This window comes from Ambystoma mexicanum, chromosome 8 (genome assembly GCF_040938575.1).
Source record: "Ambystoma mexicanum isolate Mex_15411 chromosome 8, UKY_AmexF1_1, whole genome shotgun sequence".
Taxonomy (NCBI): domain Eukaryota; kingdom Metazoa; phylum Chordata; class Amphibia; order Caudata; family Ambystomatidae; genus Ambystoma; species Ambystoma mexicanum.
The window spans coordinates 748,604,172-748,620,375 of NC_090929.1; the positions used below are offsets into that span (position 1 = coordinate 748,604,172).

The 16,204-nt window shown below is 45.1% G+C and overlaps 1 protein-coding gene across 1 annotated transcript in view; it reads right to left on the bottom strand.

Annotated features, from left to right (window-relative positions):
- TM9SF3 (transmembrane 9 superfamily member 3) overlaps positions 1-16,204 on the bottom strand; it is a 620,447-nt gene that overhangs the window by 489,962 nt on the left and 114,281 nt on the right. Inside the window, exon 4 of the mRNA XM_069610571.1 lies at positions 1,418-1,578. Coding sequence (XP_069466672.1) covers positions 1,418-1,578 — 161 coding nt within the window. The remainder of the gene's footprint in view (positions 1-1,417; positions 1,579-16,204) is intronic.

The following is a 16,204-nucleotide window of genomic DNA, read 5'->3' on the forward strand; positions in this document are numbered from 1 at the left end:
CCCAATTGGGCTTGCCAGACCATAATTAAAGGGACATGCCTGACTTTCAAAGTACTTTGCAGGCATCTTCTTTGTCCCAGTACCAGAGTGGTGAAATTAGGTTCTACTGTTCATTATTCAGTCGCCTCTTCCCAGTCTTGTCAGAGGTCAAATGTGGGAAAATGAGGGCCGCTGCCTTACAATAGCCTATAAAAGCTGGGGTAGGGTTAAGTTGTCTTTTATAGGGAAAGGGGGATACCATGTCTCTCCTGTAGGCACCCCACACCCAATCCCCAAGTACCCTCCACCCAGGTGATGCTCTCTCGCTTCTCCACCGCCAGGGTCAGGATCCAAAAGCGATGGCCTTTCACTGGTCACCTGAGCAGAGGATCCGGGGGGGGGGGGGGGGAGTAGGATTGAAGATACCCTCAGGTTTCTCACAGCAGTCAAGTTACACACACGTTCACTTTACCCCAGAATCCAGGATGGATTCTGCCAAAGTGCATGCCCTATATATGACAATACCGGAGGAGATGGGAAGGCGGCAAAAGGACAAGATGGCCAAAAGGACAAGATGGTGACAGCTGCATGGTCAAGCCATTTTGGGCGTATTGTACTTAAAAATGCATTGTGCTGTAAAAAATAAATGTGCACACGTGTACAATATTTAAAAAATGGTAAAACTCAATCCTCTGCTACCAGCCTGTCCTAGACATATCAAAAAGTTAACAGAAATGTTACTAACGAAAAGAACACAGGATACATAGTACCCCTGCAGCACTTCACTATAAGTTGGTGTACCTTCCATTTAGACAAAGGAATCTCGCACAGGGGCCACAGATTACCCCCAATGCACTGGTAACCATGTAGGCTGACAAGTGCCCCCAAAACCAGGTCACAAGGCATAGTAGGTTAGTCCCTTCTACCTTTTTCCTCCCCTCTGTTCTGAAATATTGTGTTAATGTTTTTTCCCGGCCTTGCTCAAACCCTGCCCTGTGGGGGCTTTGAAACAATATATTCTTATTGTATAAGCTCCTAACAAGCAAACAATAAATAAGACTGGGTGAGTTGAGCCAGGAAAGAAAGGCAAAAAATACTTAGAAGAGATTTCAAGCAATCGCAAACAGTAAGGGGTTTCATTGATGTCAAAAGAAAAATCTTTCCCCAACAGGTACTGTCTCACATCAAATGTGATGTGAAAGCAAATTTTAAATGCCAATCTAGTGCATGCCGAACATCAGAAAGGAAATTGTGCTTACAACTGCGGCTAGAGATAATTTTCAGTGGGACATTTAAAAATAATCAAAATTGGGACAGAGAGGTACCCCAGGAAAACAGTAAATTGCAGTCCACATTTAAGCAGGAACTACATACAAGGGTCCAGACAGCTCTCACACACAAATCTTGTTTTAGAGGTTACATTCTTCTGCATACTTACGGAATAGGACATTTGTATTTTGGTGTTTGGCACCAGTTTAACTTTCCCTTCGCTGGTAAGGTTAACATCCACAATTCGATTCCCATTAAAGCCTATTTCAAGCTTTTTGTAAGTCCAGAGGAAGTAATCTTCTCCATTTTCATCTGCTTCGCCCACAATACCTGTAACACAAAAATTGAGTAAGATCATTTATTTAAAAAAACAAAAAAGTATTAAACATGCAACTTGCACTGATAAGATACTGGAATACAAGTAAGGTTTTGCAAAAGCTACCAAGATAATGCCCCCACACAGTGATATTTGCATTGCACACAACAATTTTACATTTCCATGGTAGCAGTCGAAGTATTTGAAATCTTAACCATGCAGTGGGATTAGCATTAGTATAAAAGGGTTAACACTATGCTTGGTGAGATCGGTTAAGATATTGTGATATAAAGCTATAGGCTATATATGCAGTCACCTGGCGCACATCCATGACAGGTCTGTCCCTTTCCAGGTTTCTCAGAGCTTCCATGTCAAGCAAGTCTGCTCTCTTGATTTTCCATTATCTTTCAGGGGGTTTCACCATACATGGCCATCTATCAACTTGAGCTTCCTGAATCAGTAGTTGATAGCATCCGAGTGAGTCAGGATCTGCCTCCTTTTGTCCTTCAGGATTCTCACTCAGCACCTCTCCAAAGCGCCATGATGCTGCCACTAGCTCCTTTTTGCTCAGGCTACACAACTTAATTATTTGGAGAGCTCTTGCATCTCTTCCACCTTCAGTGTGTCCAGGACTCATCTATGGTCTTACAGTTAGGGAGTTTTCAGGGTCCTCCAGTATATATATTCTTGATTCTGGTACTACAAGCTAGTCTCTAAAGCTCACCAGGCACTCCATGTGGTAGCACCAACAGGTAAGTCAAACCGAGAGAACAAAACGAGCAAGAAAATAAATAATACGGTTTATCTCAGAGTAAAGCCCTGCTTGAAAAAGAAACAGCAATAATAGCAAGTACGTTATTTTTGATTCATGTAGGTAGGTTATCAGAGACTAAGAGGAATCAGCATTGTGAGTAGGAGCAGTCTTGGCAGGAGAGTTACCCCAGTGTGAAAGTGCCCTTAAGGAGCAGTTCCTGGAGTTGATGGAGAGTAATAGGCCCAGGGATCAAGAAAACACCTGCACCACCTGAGGGTCAGGATAGCAATAATCTACGACGGGTAAGCAGTTTTGCAAGATGCGGTTGGTGTTTTCCAGATGCTGGTGCTGTGCACCTGGGGTCTGGTGGCTCTCACCCCACCTAGTGGCCTGGCGGTTCTCAACCCGCCTTGGGGCCTGGTGGCTCTCACCTCGCCTTGGGGTATGGTTAGACTTCCCAACCTCCTCCGGGCTACCTTCAACGTCTGCGTTCCTTCCGTCTGTGTGGTGCACCTTCAGGGAGGTGTTCACGTAGGCCGGTGCAGTTTCTCCCTTTCGGCTTCCTCCAAGTCTTCGGTGTCTGGAGGAACTGGTGCTCCCTTCCCCTGGTCTTCTTACTGGGGTTTGTGCCGGTTCTGTAAAGCACCGCTAATGCATTCTCCACTGTTGGTGATACTCGAGACCCTGGCTTCTCCAGTCCAGGCCCCTGCAGGATTGCCAAGTGTTCCGCTGGCTTGCCTGTGGGTGATCCACCATACCGACTATGTATTCTTGTTTTTCCCCCCTTCCTATGTTTTATTGTGAAACAGAAGGAATGTAGACTTAAAAACCACCTCATCACCCTGGCGTTGGTGTACATCCAGGTTAAGGGTGGTCTGTAATGAGTCTGAATTTCGGCCCAGTCAGGTAATTTCACTAATTGGTGATTGTCGACTTGATAGCCAAAGCCTCTCATTCCACAGTTGCATAACTTATCGAGCGCAAAATGTCTTGCTTGTGTACTAGATTGGATGTTCTTGATTAATCATGCAACTGGAACAGGACAGCTCATGGGTCCACTTCGGACGCATCTGTCTGCAGGATAAATCTGGCATCTTATGGACAGGTTCATCACAAAGAAACTTGTTCAGGCTCTTGAAGCTATTTTGATCTCGTCAAGTCCAGACAAGTTTGTTAGGCTGGGTGTTCTTGCGCTGGTCTGTTAGGTTAGCGACTATGGTGAAAAGGTTTGTAATATTCTACTAGTTATCACAGAATCCTGACTCCACCAAGCCGCTGGACCACGGCTAGCCTTAGCCATCCCACCTGACTACACCACCCTCAGAGCCGACAGAACTATTACCACAGGAGGTGGCGTAGCCATCATAGCCAAGAGCGACCTACACATTAGATCAAGCCCCACCAAAGAGATGCAGGGTATGAACTATTACTAGGTAAACTCGCCATGAATGAGAATACCACGATTAATATGGTAGCAATCTACAGATCACCCAATTCCAACAGTCACCCAGAAATAGACATTACACCACTACTGGCACCCATTATCAAACCCAACACGAAATGCATTATCCTAGGAGACTTGAAGCTAGGCTTCAATGACCCTATTGATCCCACAGTCCTTCACTCAGCACTCAAAGATATGAATTTCATACAACTGGTTAATGCCCCCACTCACATCAAGGGTAGAACTCTGGACTGGATCCTATCTCTCAACACCAATCTCACCATAGATTCTATTAACCCTCTCAGCAGACCACTCCTGCTTAGAATTCGCCCTTTCGAGCGACGAGCCCTGCCCACCCTAATGTTAAAGTAATGGAAAGCTACTAAACTAGAAACCACCGGAAGCTCACTTAGAGAACTCTCCCCCCCCCATACTGAATATGTGGATGTAGTCATTAGCAAGGACCCAAGTGTCATTGCCGAGTACTATCACAACTGCCTCACCCGTGCTATCGAAATAGCTCCCATCACAACCAAAATGAGACGCACTAACAAAAAAAACTATTTCTGGTTCAATGAAGAGCTAGTCTCGCTAAGAAGGACAAAAAGCTCTCTGGAACACATCCACAATAAACATCCCACCCCAGACTCTGCCAAAGCCTTCAAGGACGCAAACAGAATCTATAAAACAGCCATCATATCCCATAAAGCGAACTCCTACAACTCGCTTATTACCAACACAGCATCAGATTCCAAAGAACTCTTCGCCATCCTCAGAGAATTAGAAGATCCTGTACCCACCGCAACGCCCGCCATCTCTAGCAAAGAATGGCGCACTACCATACAAGATGCTCTTGCCTCTAAAATCCCCTTGCTACAAAATAAAAATCACTGCTAAAAAAATTGCTTTTAGCTGAGAAAAAAGTATCCACATCCAATCCAATCATCATTCCCGATGACAACGCAAGTTCCCCATTCCACCTCGCCCCAGTCACTCAAGAACTAGTGCTTGACACCATCCTCAAGCTGAAAGTTTCCAATTGTAAAGGGGATAGTGTCCCAGCCAAATTAGTCAAAACATGCGCAGCATCCCTTTCGCCTACCATTACTGATTTGGTCAACTCCTCCTTTAATACCAAACCAGTCCCTACCAGCATCAAAGAAGCCTGGGTCACCCCACTTCTCAAAAAACCCACATTGGACCCCACAATACCGAGCAATAACTACGGTCCCTTTCTTACTTAAAATCATAGATAAGATAGCATACAGGCAAATCCAAACTTATCTTGAACAGCACCAACTTCTTGGAACTAGACAATCAGGCTTCAGGCCTAATCACAGCACGGAAACAACGCTCCAGGATCTCAAAATACAGATGGACACTATGAGAGATTCAGGAAAACTCTGCATACTCCTGCTGTTAGATCTCTCTGCGGCATTTGACCTTGTTGACCACAACAAACTTTGTTTGTCACTCGCCAAGGACATCAATTTCTCCAATGATGCTACATTGTGGGTGAGATCTTTCCTAGCTGATCGTACCTCCAGAGTCATCATAAGCGAAGAAGTAGGTCATCCCATCCCAGTCCCCATCGGAGTACCCCAGGGCTCCTGCCTCTCTCCCACTCTATACAATGCCTACACAAAGCTCCTCTTTTCACCGTTAGACAATATGGGTGTCATCTACACCAATTTTGCAGATGACAACCAGATCCTCATACCCATTTCAGGCAACTATGACCAGGACACTGCAACAATTAATAAAATATACGACACTATCCAAAATTGGTTGCCACTGAATAGTCTTTGTCTTAACGATGAGATGACTGAAGTATTACTCCATCAATATCGACGGTATTCTGATCCCGGTACTAAATCAAGTTAAAACTCTAGGAGTATACCTAGACGCTAATGTGAACATGACCAAACATGTCAATACGCTTTCCTCTTTCACGGCTTATACCTCCAAACTTATCGATCTAAGTCGACAATTTCTGACCCCTACTAACTGTCTCAGCCTGGCCAGGGGTATTATCTAAATTGGATTATTGCAATGTGCTACTGCTAGGTACCTCCATATCCAATCTCAAACTGCAGCTCATGCAAAATAAAGTCCTAAGGGCAGCATTAGGGATAAGAAAGTTTGATCATATCACCAAGACAAAAAAGGATGCCCACTGGCTACCCATTAAAGCTAGAATTATCTTTAAAACACTGCATCAGCCACAAATGTCTTGCTAAAAAAAGCCCCGCTCTACCTCAACAAAGCCATACAGAAAAAATAATCTATTAGAACACTGAGGTCCAACGACAATCTCCTCCTGGTGCCTCTGCGCTATAAAACCAGCAAAGCGGGTGGCAGTAGCTTCCGGGTACTAGCACCTAAACATTGGAACACCCTCCCCCTCCTCATCAAGAAAGGAGACCTCGCTCACGGGTTTCAAGAAGAAGCTAAAAACGTGGTTATTTAACCAATATTAGCAGTTCATTAGGCTATTCCTCCTTTCTTCTAACACGACTGTAAATTGTAACTTGTCTATGAATGTATTGCATGCTCTTTCTGGCCCATTATACAGTGTTCACTGCATAAATGTATGTTCAATGCTAAGCTGTCTGTAACCACACCGTGATACCCCAGGGTCTGGGAGTGTAATAAATAAAATTAAAATAAATAAACCTACTGTAATAGCTGGCCAGTTCTAGAAAGGCTTAAAGTTCAAGTTTGGCTTTTGGTGGGGATGTTAGTGCTACCGCCTTCACTTTCTCGGTCAGCGCTGTATGAGGCCATTACTTTCAAAGTAGCCTAGTTACTTGGGTTAGGTGACATTTATTGGGTTGGCTCTGAATCCTGCTCTTCGCAAAGCCCTAGTAATCTCAATGAGGTGGTGGAGAAGTTCTTCCCAACGGGCACTATGGATCACCAGGTCATCTAGGTAGACCTCTGCAAATGAAAAGTAGGGCCACAATATCTTATCCATAAGCGGTTGAATCATGGCCAGGCCATAGGGTGAATAGTAGAAATGTTAATTGATACAGACCCTGTGGTGTGTACTGAATGGCCAGGTTTGGCCACAAGGGTGATCAAAGGGTACCAGGGACTCTGAGGTTTTCATCACTCCTAATATTTGCATTTTTATTTCTTCCTCTAGGATCTTTCTCCAAAGCTCCAGGATTCAAAGAGGCTTTAAGTTGACTAACTGCCCAGGTGGGGTCCTGATGGAATGGAAGAAATGTTTGACTCTAAATCCCAAATTTCCGTCAACAGGTCTAGCACAGGGGGGAATATCCTATTGAAGATTGAGATGTTTTTCAGATTGCGAAGAGAGCCCAAGCTATCAGAAGGTCCCAATTCTTCCCGTCCGTCTCTACCAATTTTCTTACTATGCGTTTTGAGTTTAGTTAAAACGCTCCACTAAGCCATCCGTCTCAGGGTGATACAGATTTCTGTAGAGTTTGGATATTGAGCCTCTCATTCACTTCCTGTATAAGGTAGAACACAAAAAGGTTGCACCGTGGTCGGTTAAGGTAGTCTTTGGAAAATCCAGACGGTACAGGAAAGGGCTGAGGTGCTTTAATATGGGTTGTGCGGATAGTGGGTAGCGTAATCTAGGATCACAAGAATAGATTTATTCCCCACTTGTTAGGGAGAATTCCCAAAAATGTGCTAATTCCCTCCACCTTAGAGACCCCCAGCAACTTTGCTGGTATTCGAGTACTTGATTTTTTTTTTACCTGGAGAGAGTGTGACCCTTTTTCCCCCCACTCTCTCATGTATTTGTGTGAATTTTACCTCAGTATTACCTTTGGTTATGGAGTCTGACAAACTCCATAGGCATCATCTTTTACAATTGCGTCACACTGCACCTTCAGTGCAGTGGCACAGGGAAGTCTTTTAGATTTCCCAAGGTTTAAATACCTTCTCTGTGATAGACTACTGTTTCCCAGAGCAGCAAAGTGAAATTGACTTTACTTAGCTTTGTACTTGCTAGACCCAGCACACCCCATCTTACAATAGAGAGCTGGAGGGGTTACTTAGTATCCCCTGTGTCTAAACGCTCATGTAACATTTTTCCTCATTTGAGTGGCTGGTGGCAGTGGTTTCATTTTGAACTACCATGGTTTGCATTTACCGCGACCGTCCGCGGACCCGGTAACGTTAACTGCGGGAGCCATCTTTGACAAAATGGTCCCCGGTCTTCTTTTTTCACCATGTCTTTGTGGAAAGGTCCTTCTAGAGGTTCTCTGCGTGCCAAACCAGGTTTGGTCTCTTTGTTCATTTCGCCTTTGGCAGGGTTTCTGAGAGAAACCCACCTCTGGCTCCAGAGTGTCTGGGGTAGGCAGCAAGTGAGGGAGGTGCCTGAAACTCCCTGTGCTTCGTCTCCTATGATGCTGTTAAGATGTATTTCTGAACTCTGACCTGGTGGGCAGAGTTTCAGAAGGCCAGCCTAGTTTCTTGGAAGAGGGTAACCTCTGGACAAGCCAGACCAATCAAGGTAGCTAAGGCAGGCGGTCAAGACTAGGTCTCAGGAGGGATGAGGGTGACTGAAGGACCTCAATGACCACAGAGAGCAAGGACACTTACAAATTACTCCCAGAAAGGTGTATGTATCAAAATTATACACATTTATTACAAGGCCTTTGTAACGTAACACATAGTAAAAGAATCACAGCAATACTACTAAACCAACACAACACTATCAATACAGGACATATACAAGACCATTGGGGTCTAAAGGGTTTATCCCTTTAGACCCCAAAGTATATCCACCACCTAGCAGGTAAGGAAACAGGCAGTGCAGGTAGTCTTTAGTCCCCATCAACATCAAACACACACCCAAGTAAGAGGCAGTCCAAGCCCTAGGAAGAGGGGAGCCTTGTGCTCAATAGTACATGCAAAGCAAGCGCACGCGGTTGTTCAAATGGGCAAAACGGGGTCTCTTCAGGGGTCTCTAGCAGCTCAGGAAGGTGGGTGAGGCGATGAAGAATAGATTCCCACTATGCAGGGAGGATCTACACTTGAAGTCAGAGGCAGTTCCAAGGTTCAGGAATAGTTTGCTAGTTCGCACTAGCAGTGGAAAGGAGAGGGACCCCCAGGGGCCACTCGTGCGTAACAAGGGGTGGTGGTGCTAGGGCCCACCAGTTAGGGTTACTCACCGACCCCAGGTGCACTCCGGACCCAACTTTGCCAGTCAAGTCCACTGCGGTTGCAGGTTCAAATGCGACAAAAAGGACGTCTCTGCGGCTTTCAGTTCCGAAGATACAGCGATGATTCCCAAACAGGACATTGGCAATTTCTCCGCTCCTGATGGATGGATCAGGGCAGTTTCACTGCAACAAGCTTCAGGGGCAAGAGGGTCACAAATGCAGCGCACCTGCAAAGATCATTGCCGCGGCTGGGCAACAAGGTAACCGCGTTTACCCCGGTCCTGGCGCACTCGTCTCACTTCAGACCTGGGAATGCTAAGTGTTCGAAATTCGGTGTGAGGGTGCCAGGGACACAGAGCTAGCAGTATACCATGTTTCGAGGGCCTCCTTGAAACGGCAGCAGAGACAGAGCAAAGGTCCTGCGTAAACTGGTCTGCCCACTGGTTGGCCCAGGGACACTTCCGAGAAGGCTTACTTGCAGGTTTTGTTAAAGGTGCCGAGAATAGTTGGTCCCACTATTCCAATGGGTCGAAGTGTTTTCGCAGACCTTCTAGGACGACCAGGCGCAGAGGGGTCCTAATAGACGACAGCGGGCTCAGGGTGCCAAACCTTCCAGCGGTTCCTCGACTCAGCTTCTTAGTTTCAGGATACTTTGTTCCTATCCTTTGTTCAGTCAGCACTCCAGAGATCGACATGGTATGGATGTTTTTGGCCTCCTCTTATCCAGTCTCCTTCGCGCCAAAAGGAAGAGGACCCAATGGGAGATCTGCTCACAAACACACACTCCAAACGTGGACCAATCACAGACCACGCTGGTCTCAGCCATTCACAGCACTCCAGACTCTCTGGCACCCAGGATGTGTATTGGGGACAGACACCCCAGCCCAAATTCTGGAGGCACACACACACAAGGCATGCAGAAGCCTGCGAAAGCTTGGTATTACGCGGGAAACTGCATGACCAAATGAGGATTGACCCGGGTCGGCTCGACCTGGGAAAGGCAAAGGGGCAAGATGGCCAAAGGACAGGACAAGGAACCTCGTGGCATGGGCATTTTGGAGGCAGGCCACCCATTCGTGCCAAACGTGGTAATCGCGGTTGAAATGGCAGAAAAGGGTTACAATTATATGAAAAGATAAACTGCCACCAGCCGAGTCCAGGACACATCTGCACATCTCCTAAAAAAGTCCTAGGGCCTTTGGAAATGGCTAAGAGACCCAAGTGCACTGTACTGGAAGGTACATTGTGCACTTGTTGCATGTTGCAGAAAAGTTGCAACATTGGAAAAGGACTAAAGGAAACAAAGTCTCCCAGTACTGACAGTCTTAAGGGCATGTCAGTTTCCCCATTAAAAGTGAGCGAAAACCCAGAGGAGTGCAGCTGAATGCTGTGCTTATATGGCAAAGTCTGTGTATGGTGTTTAAACAGCAGCAAAAAGTTTGGGGAAAATACATATAAAATGAAATCTTTCCCAACAGATGCGCTCTGTGGTGATTGGCTGACTGACTGTCCGGCAAGGACAGCCACCCTGCTGGGTGAGTGACAGCTAGGATGGAATGAATGAGAGAAATGAATAAAAGATGAGTCTTTTGGCTTGGAAGGCAGAGTCGACCACTGGACGAAGGAACCGAACAAGAGTTTGAAGAGGGCGCCTGCAGCAACACCTGGACTGTTGGTTTGCCCGGTGAAGCCCTGCTGCAATTTTGTGCTGAAACGCCAAGTTCGCATCGACAGAGAAGCCCCTGCAAGGACGACTTCTCCCTTTAAGTTGCTGGGACCAATCAACTCCAAAGTAAGCCACCTGGACACGCATCTCAGAGATGGTTGAATTTCCTCAGAGTTGCTGCAGGAAACTGTAAAGCCAGGGAGAGGGACACCAGATTGTGTGCGTTCATTTTAAGCTGGCCTAAAGCTTTTGGGAGATCCTCAGGACTCCCACGAAGCAGGACTGAACAAGCCTGAGCGCCCTCAGCAGAGTGTGGGAACCCAGAAGCAAGGACAGTCCACCTTGACAGCCAGGAACTGCGCTTGCTGCCATTTGCTGTAACCGCAAGAAGCTGAAGCGCGAAACAGCCACTGAAAGTGAAGTTGCCGGTTGACAGTTTTGACAGTCCCAGTGCAGTCCTCCGTCTTGTCCCCACGACTGAGGCCCAGGAACAGTGAGACCTGCAGAGTTGCACAGGAACAGAAGTCATCAGCTGCATCTTTTCTTCTTTACTGTAAAACAAGTCTAAGAGAACTTACCTCTTACTGTAGAAGTGCTTCTAACTTCCACAACTCACATGCCTAATCAGCTTGTGGCCCTACATTTGATTCTTCTTTTCATCAAAGACTCCTAAGAACTTGTGAAAAGACTTTTCCATTTACTTACCAGAAGTGCTTTATCCTACGCAAGATTCCAACCCATTGACTTTGGCCTAGCCTATTGAATTGAATGACGCTTCTAGTGAACTCTAAAAGTAATTGCACTGCTTATGAATATTTGTGGTCTCTTGTATTCTAATAGCCTTTGCCTTTTACCAACTTTTAAAGAGTGTTCTGAATGCCAACAGTAAGATATTAATGTTCCCATCACCCTTGTTACTGAAGTCACCTGTGGATGTAGGTTGTGTCTGTAGGTCATCCCAAAAGGGTCTTGTCTGATTCAGAATTCAGAGTGTACAGTATTGAGGTGCATTTGTGTGTTACTATTATATTGCTCGCTTCTAAAGAAGGCTTTATAACTGACTGATCAATAAATCATTGTTTATGCAAGAAACCGTGAGTGTAAGAGTTTACCTGAATATCTGTAACTGTGAATCTTCGTGTAACTCCAATACAGCTCACATTTCCCCTCTTAAGTTAAGCCTGGCTGTTCAACATGCTACCAAAACTGTAGTACAAGCTTATACCAAAGGTTGGTTTGCCTATACCTGTGGGCATAGTTGTTTGTAGGGTTCTCAAAGGGTACTGCATACAAACCTTGTCTAACACCACTATATCAATGAAAATGGTAGTTCACGGATGGGATGGGGTTGTAAAAGGGCTCTGGGTTTTTACCCCTCGCTGGGGTCTCTGGTCTCACACCGCCACCTTGAGGTTTTGTTTCTCAGCCCACCTTGGCCCCTGGATTCCAGTCACCCCCAGATTGGGGTCTGGTTGCTCTCACCCCACCGTGGGGTCTGGTTGCTCCCACCCCGCCGTGGGGTTTGGTCTTTCCCCCTCTTCCCGGAGCAACCGCACATCTTTCGCCTCAGTGCGGTGCTCCTCCTGGTAGGCATTCACATAGCTGCACACGTTTTCTCCCTTCTGGCTTACTCCAGGTCTTCCCATGCTGATTTAACTGGTGCTTCCTTCCCGCTGTCTTCTGTTGTAAGTCATACTTGGGAGGCGAACAAGAGGTCATGATTCTAACATCATCTTTATTAAAAAATGAAATGGGGCCTGTTCTTTCCCTAGGTCTAGAGTGATTTTTGCCCTAGACTATAACAAAAAATAGAAAGAAGGTGCTCGTCAAGATGAGAATCAATACTCGTCATAAGCCAAGTCTACTCCAAGTCTTTCCTGACCACTAACGAGAAAGAATTAACAAATTCTACCAGAAGAAATGTGGAAAAGAGATTTCTTCTCATTCATATGATTTGTGACGGATGGCCAAATGTGCCTCATGCTTTCCAGCTACACAGTTCGAAGTTCCTTATGAAAACAATGTCTCTACTTACGTTTCTTCCAAGCCATGTGTTGGGTACATTTTTCTAAAGTCCAATTGGTGTGGGATTTCATAAGACTTCTCTTGGTATTAGGGACCCAACTCTTAATATAGGCCTGTTTTACACAATTTGGTAGAGTATATATCAGTGAAAGAATGTTTACAGCGACGTTATGGTTACAGGTAAAACCGAAAACCCCCAAAAATTGGCCAGTTAGGGTGAGCTAAGCAACCGTAACTCACGCTACCACTGTGCACTGCAGTAAAGAAACACAAATCACAGTGGGCATTATTTTATCGAATCGCTATTTAAAAACGTTTCTCTGTCCAAACAAATTCCTAGCACTTGGCAATCAGCGCTAGTGGTGCCAATCTTTAAAAAAGGCGACCGTACTGATCCGTCTAACTACCGTCCCGATTGCCTTGCTTGACGTTATTGGTCAAATCTTTGAATCATTTCTAAAACAATGTCTGGACAAATGGGCAACAGATGCAAACATCAGAGATGAGAGGCAAACAGGCTTCACCATAGGGGTGGGGGTAGAGTTAAATCTCTTTTTGCTTAATGTGCTGAAATTAGACGCCTTGAAAAATAAAGCTTTTCCTGGCGTTCGACATGTGGCAAGCCTTTGATCGAGTGAATAGGTCAATAATGTGGCAAAAGTTGCAAAGATGGAATTGCCCCTCTGACCTACTACAAGTCATCATACAACTCCACTACAACACTACCATTCGAGTGAGACTAAATGCCAAGGGAGACCTAACAGAAAGTATTCTAACACAACGAGGCGTCAAGCACTAATTTTCAAACTATATATTGCAGACATACCCGACGCTCTATCCTCGGTGAAAGCCTTTCCTCCACGAAAAAATGGTCACCAAATCAGCTGGGCAACATATGCCGACGACTTGGTCTTGCTTGATACAACGCAAATAGGCCTACAATGCCTACTAATGAAGCTTGAGTCCTACTTGGCTGGAAACAACATGGAAGTTAATGTCGAGGAGTCAAATATCCTAATCCTCAGTTCCAAGTTAGGATCAAAAGGAACACATTTCAAATGGTACAAAGCCAGAAAAAAAAAAATGGAGCGTACGCAACAGATAAGATATCTTGGGATAATCTTTAATGCCTCAATAAGTGAATGGCAGTGGACTGAAGAGTTGATATGAAAAATGACCAACTTATCACTAGAAGGCGCCAAACTTCACAGCAAATTCGGAAAATTCATATTCATTCCAGTAATGATGTTCTATCACCAGAAGGTGGTAGCAGCAATCACCTTTGGGAGCGAAGCTGGACTAAACATCAATAACACCCTATGGAATCGGATCGAAGCAAAGTTTTGGCGGAAAGTTTTAAGGCTGCCAAACAACGCAACAATTGTTGCAATTCGATACGAACTGGGGTGGAAATCAATCTCCTTGCTTAGAAAGATGACGATACAGGATTCAGCTTGTTCATATAACATCCTAAAAGAAACCAAAGACAGAATTCATCTGGAGCATGTTGGTGCTACTCTCTAGTTACTACACGCAAAACCCTGTGCGTTAAGAAAAAAAAAAAGTCATGAACATTGCCTAGATCAACACCACAAATTGTAGAGCCGGGATGAAATCCAGTCTTGATCTTGGTGCTGAATCTCGAGGAATTAAGCATGTCCCGAGCTATTTACAAAAATTCCCATCAAGATATCGTCAAGATCAATTTCTTCGGCTGAGATTGAATTAATTGCCAACTAAAGAGATGCTCCTGTTAAAACATGACCAAAGTACCGAGAATAGCTGTTGTAGATACTGTGGGAATGAAGTTGAATCTTGAAGCACTTGGTTGTTGAATGTTTGGCACTAAAATCAGAAAGCTCAATGGTTTTGGAGAGATTTGCCCCACTGAATAATATGGATTACTGGTGGCTGCGCATACTGTCTGGGACCAACCAGATACTGACATGTGCAGTTATCAATTATCTTGATAGTTTACCAAGTCAAGAAACTTGGAGCAAAGCCTGAATAGACACTGAGAACATTTAGGCCACCTGGTCGTGTCAAGGCTCTTTTTTTTTCAAAATTCCTGGACTTTTGTCCAGTGCTGCTTTAATTCTGCCAATACGGAACTGTCTTTTCTGTTGTGAACGAAACATTACTCTGACTTATTGATCGAGGATGGAATTTTTTTTCCAATAAGATGGATGAATGTTTTGTAAAAAGGTTTGTAGTAAACAAAAATAAAAATAGCATCAGTGATGTTCTCGGTAAAGAAACATCTGGCAAGGTAAAAGCTCTTCCCAATTCTCTTTTTATAGCACCATAAATTACAGTTTATATCTTTGTAAGAATGACTTCAGAGCACCTCGGCTTCCACCTGGATAACTTTCACACCCGGTTAGCGTCTGCAAGGATTCACCATGCGCGTCTACCCACCTGTCAGATAGTGTTCCACATTCAACTGTGCTTCTGAAGTTTTAAATGTACTGACAACCAAACGTTTTACCACAGCTTTGGGGCCCTCTCAGGATAGGTAGATGAAATTTGCTTGGTTAAAGTCCTGGCATCTCTTCTTTCCACCAACTTCTGCTTGGGCTGCCAACAACGTGCTCTCCTTCCGCTGCTGCGATTACTCCAGCTCAATCTCCATCTAATGGCCTGCACCTGAGTGGGTCTTTTAAACCTTTCTCACGAGTGGGTCATTATGCTTAACAAGCCGACGATTCCTGCAACACTGCTCAAGCCCTCTTCCTCATCCCAGTACTTAGGGGATTATGGGACTTTTAGTCCCAACCAACAGAATTGGGCTTTTTTTAAAATCCGATTTCTATTTTTAAATGCAGATTTACTTCTCTTAAGTGCATTTAACGAAAGCTCACAAGAGATTACTTGAAAAGGAGAAGGCAGTTTATTTAAGCCATTATTTATAGGTTTCCTTTCACTGCATCTCTGAGCGTAAGGGGCATTTTTAACCTTTGAAGTCTCAAACAGTCTTTCCTTTCCTAGGATGCTTAGAGATCTCACACCAGCTCTACCCAACATCAAAAGGTACCTGTAAGAGGTTCTTCCCTTTTAAAAAGGCAAATACTGTTTTTCGTCCCACGGGATTGCCTCATCAGCCTGTGCCTCGTCGACTCCCAGGTGATCCTCCTGCAGTACACCACCCACAAGGTAAGGAAGCTTCTGCCTTTCTCTGGCTACCGGGGAAAAGACTTTAGGCAGGCATTTAGTGAGGGATCCGCAAGATTCATCACACTTTTCAGTGACCAAGAAAGAATAGATTGTGGCGCTCCTTCCCTCTGATTCGGCAGGGACAGATGGATCACCTCACCTGCTCAAAGGCTCAGCCCCACTGAAGCTCTTGGGTGCGTATTCAACACCTATACCAGAAGCCGCAACCTCAAAAGCTGGTGGACCAGATTTTCCTCATCTGGCGGCACCTGGCACATGCCCCGGTTCCATGCCCTTCATCTGGGAAACTCCAGTGTCTCTCGCGGACCGTTGTTGCTAGACATCCTTGTCAATCCAGCAACTCCAAGACTGAGGTTGCTATATTCTCTCCAGTATACTCCTGGGCCCTAAAAGGTGTCTAATGAATAGTAAACCCTGACTTTACCACAAGGTA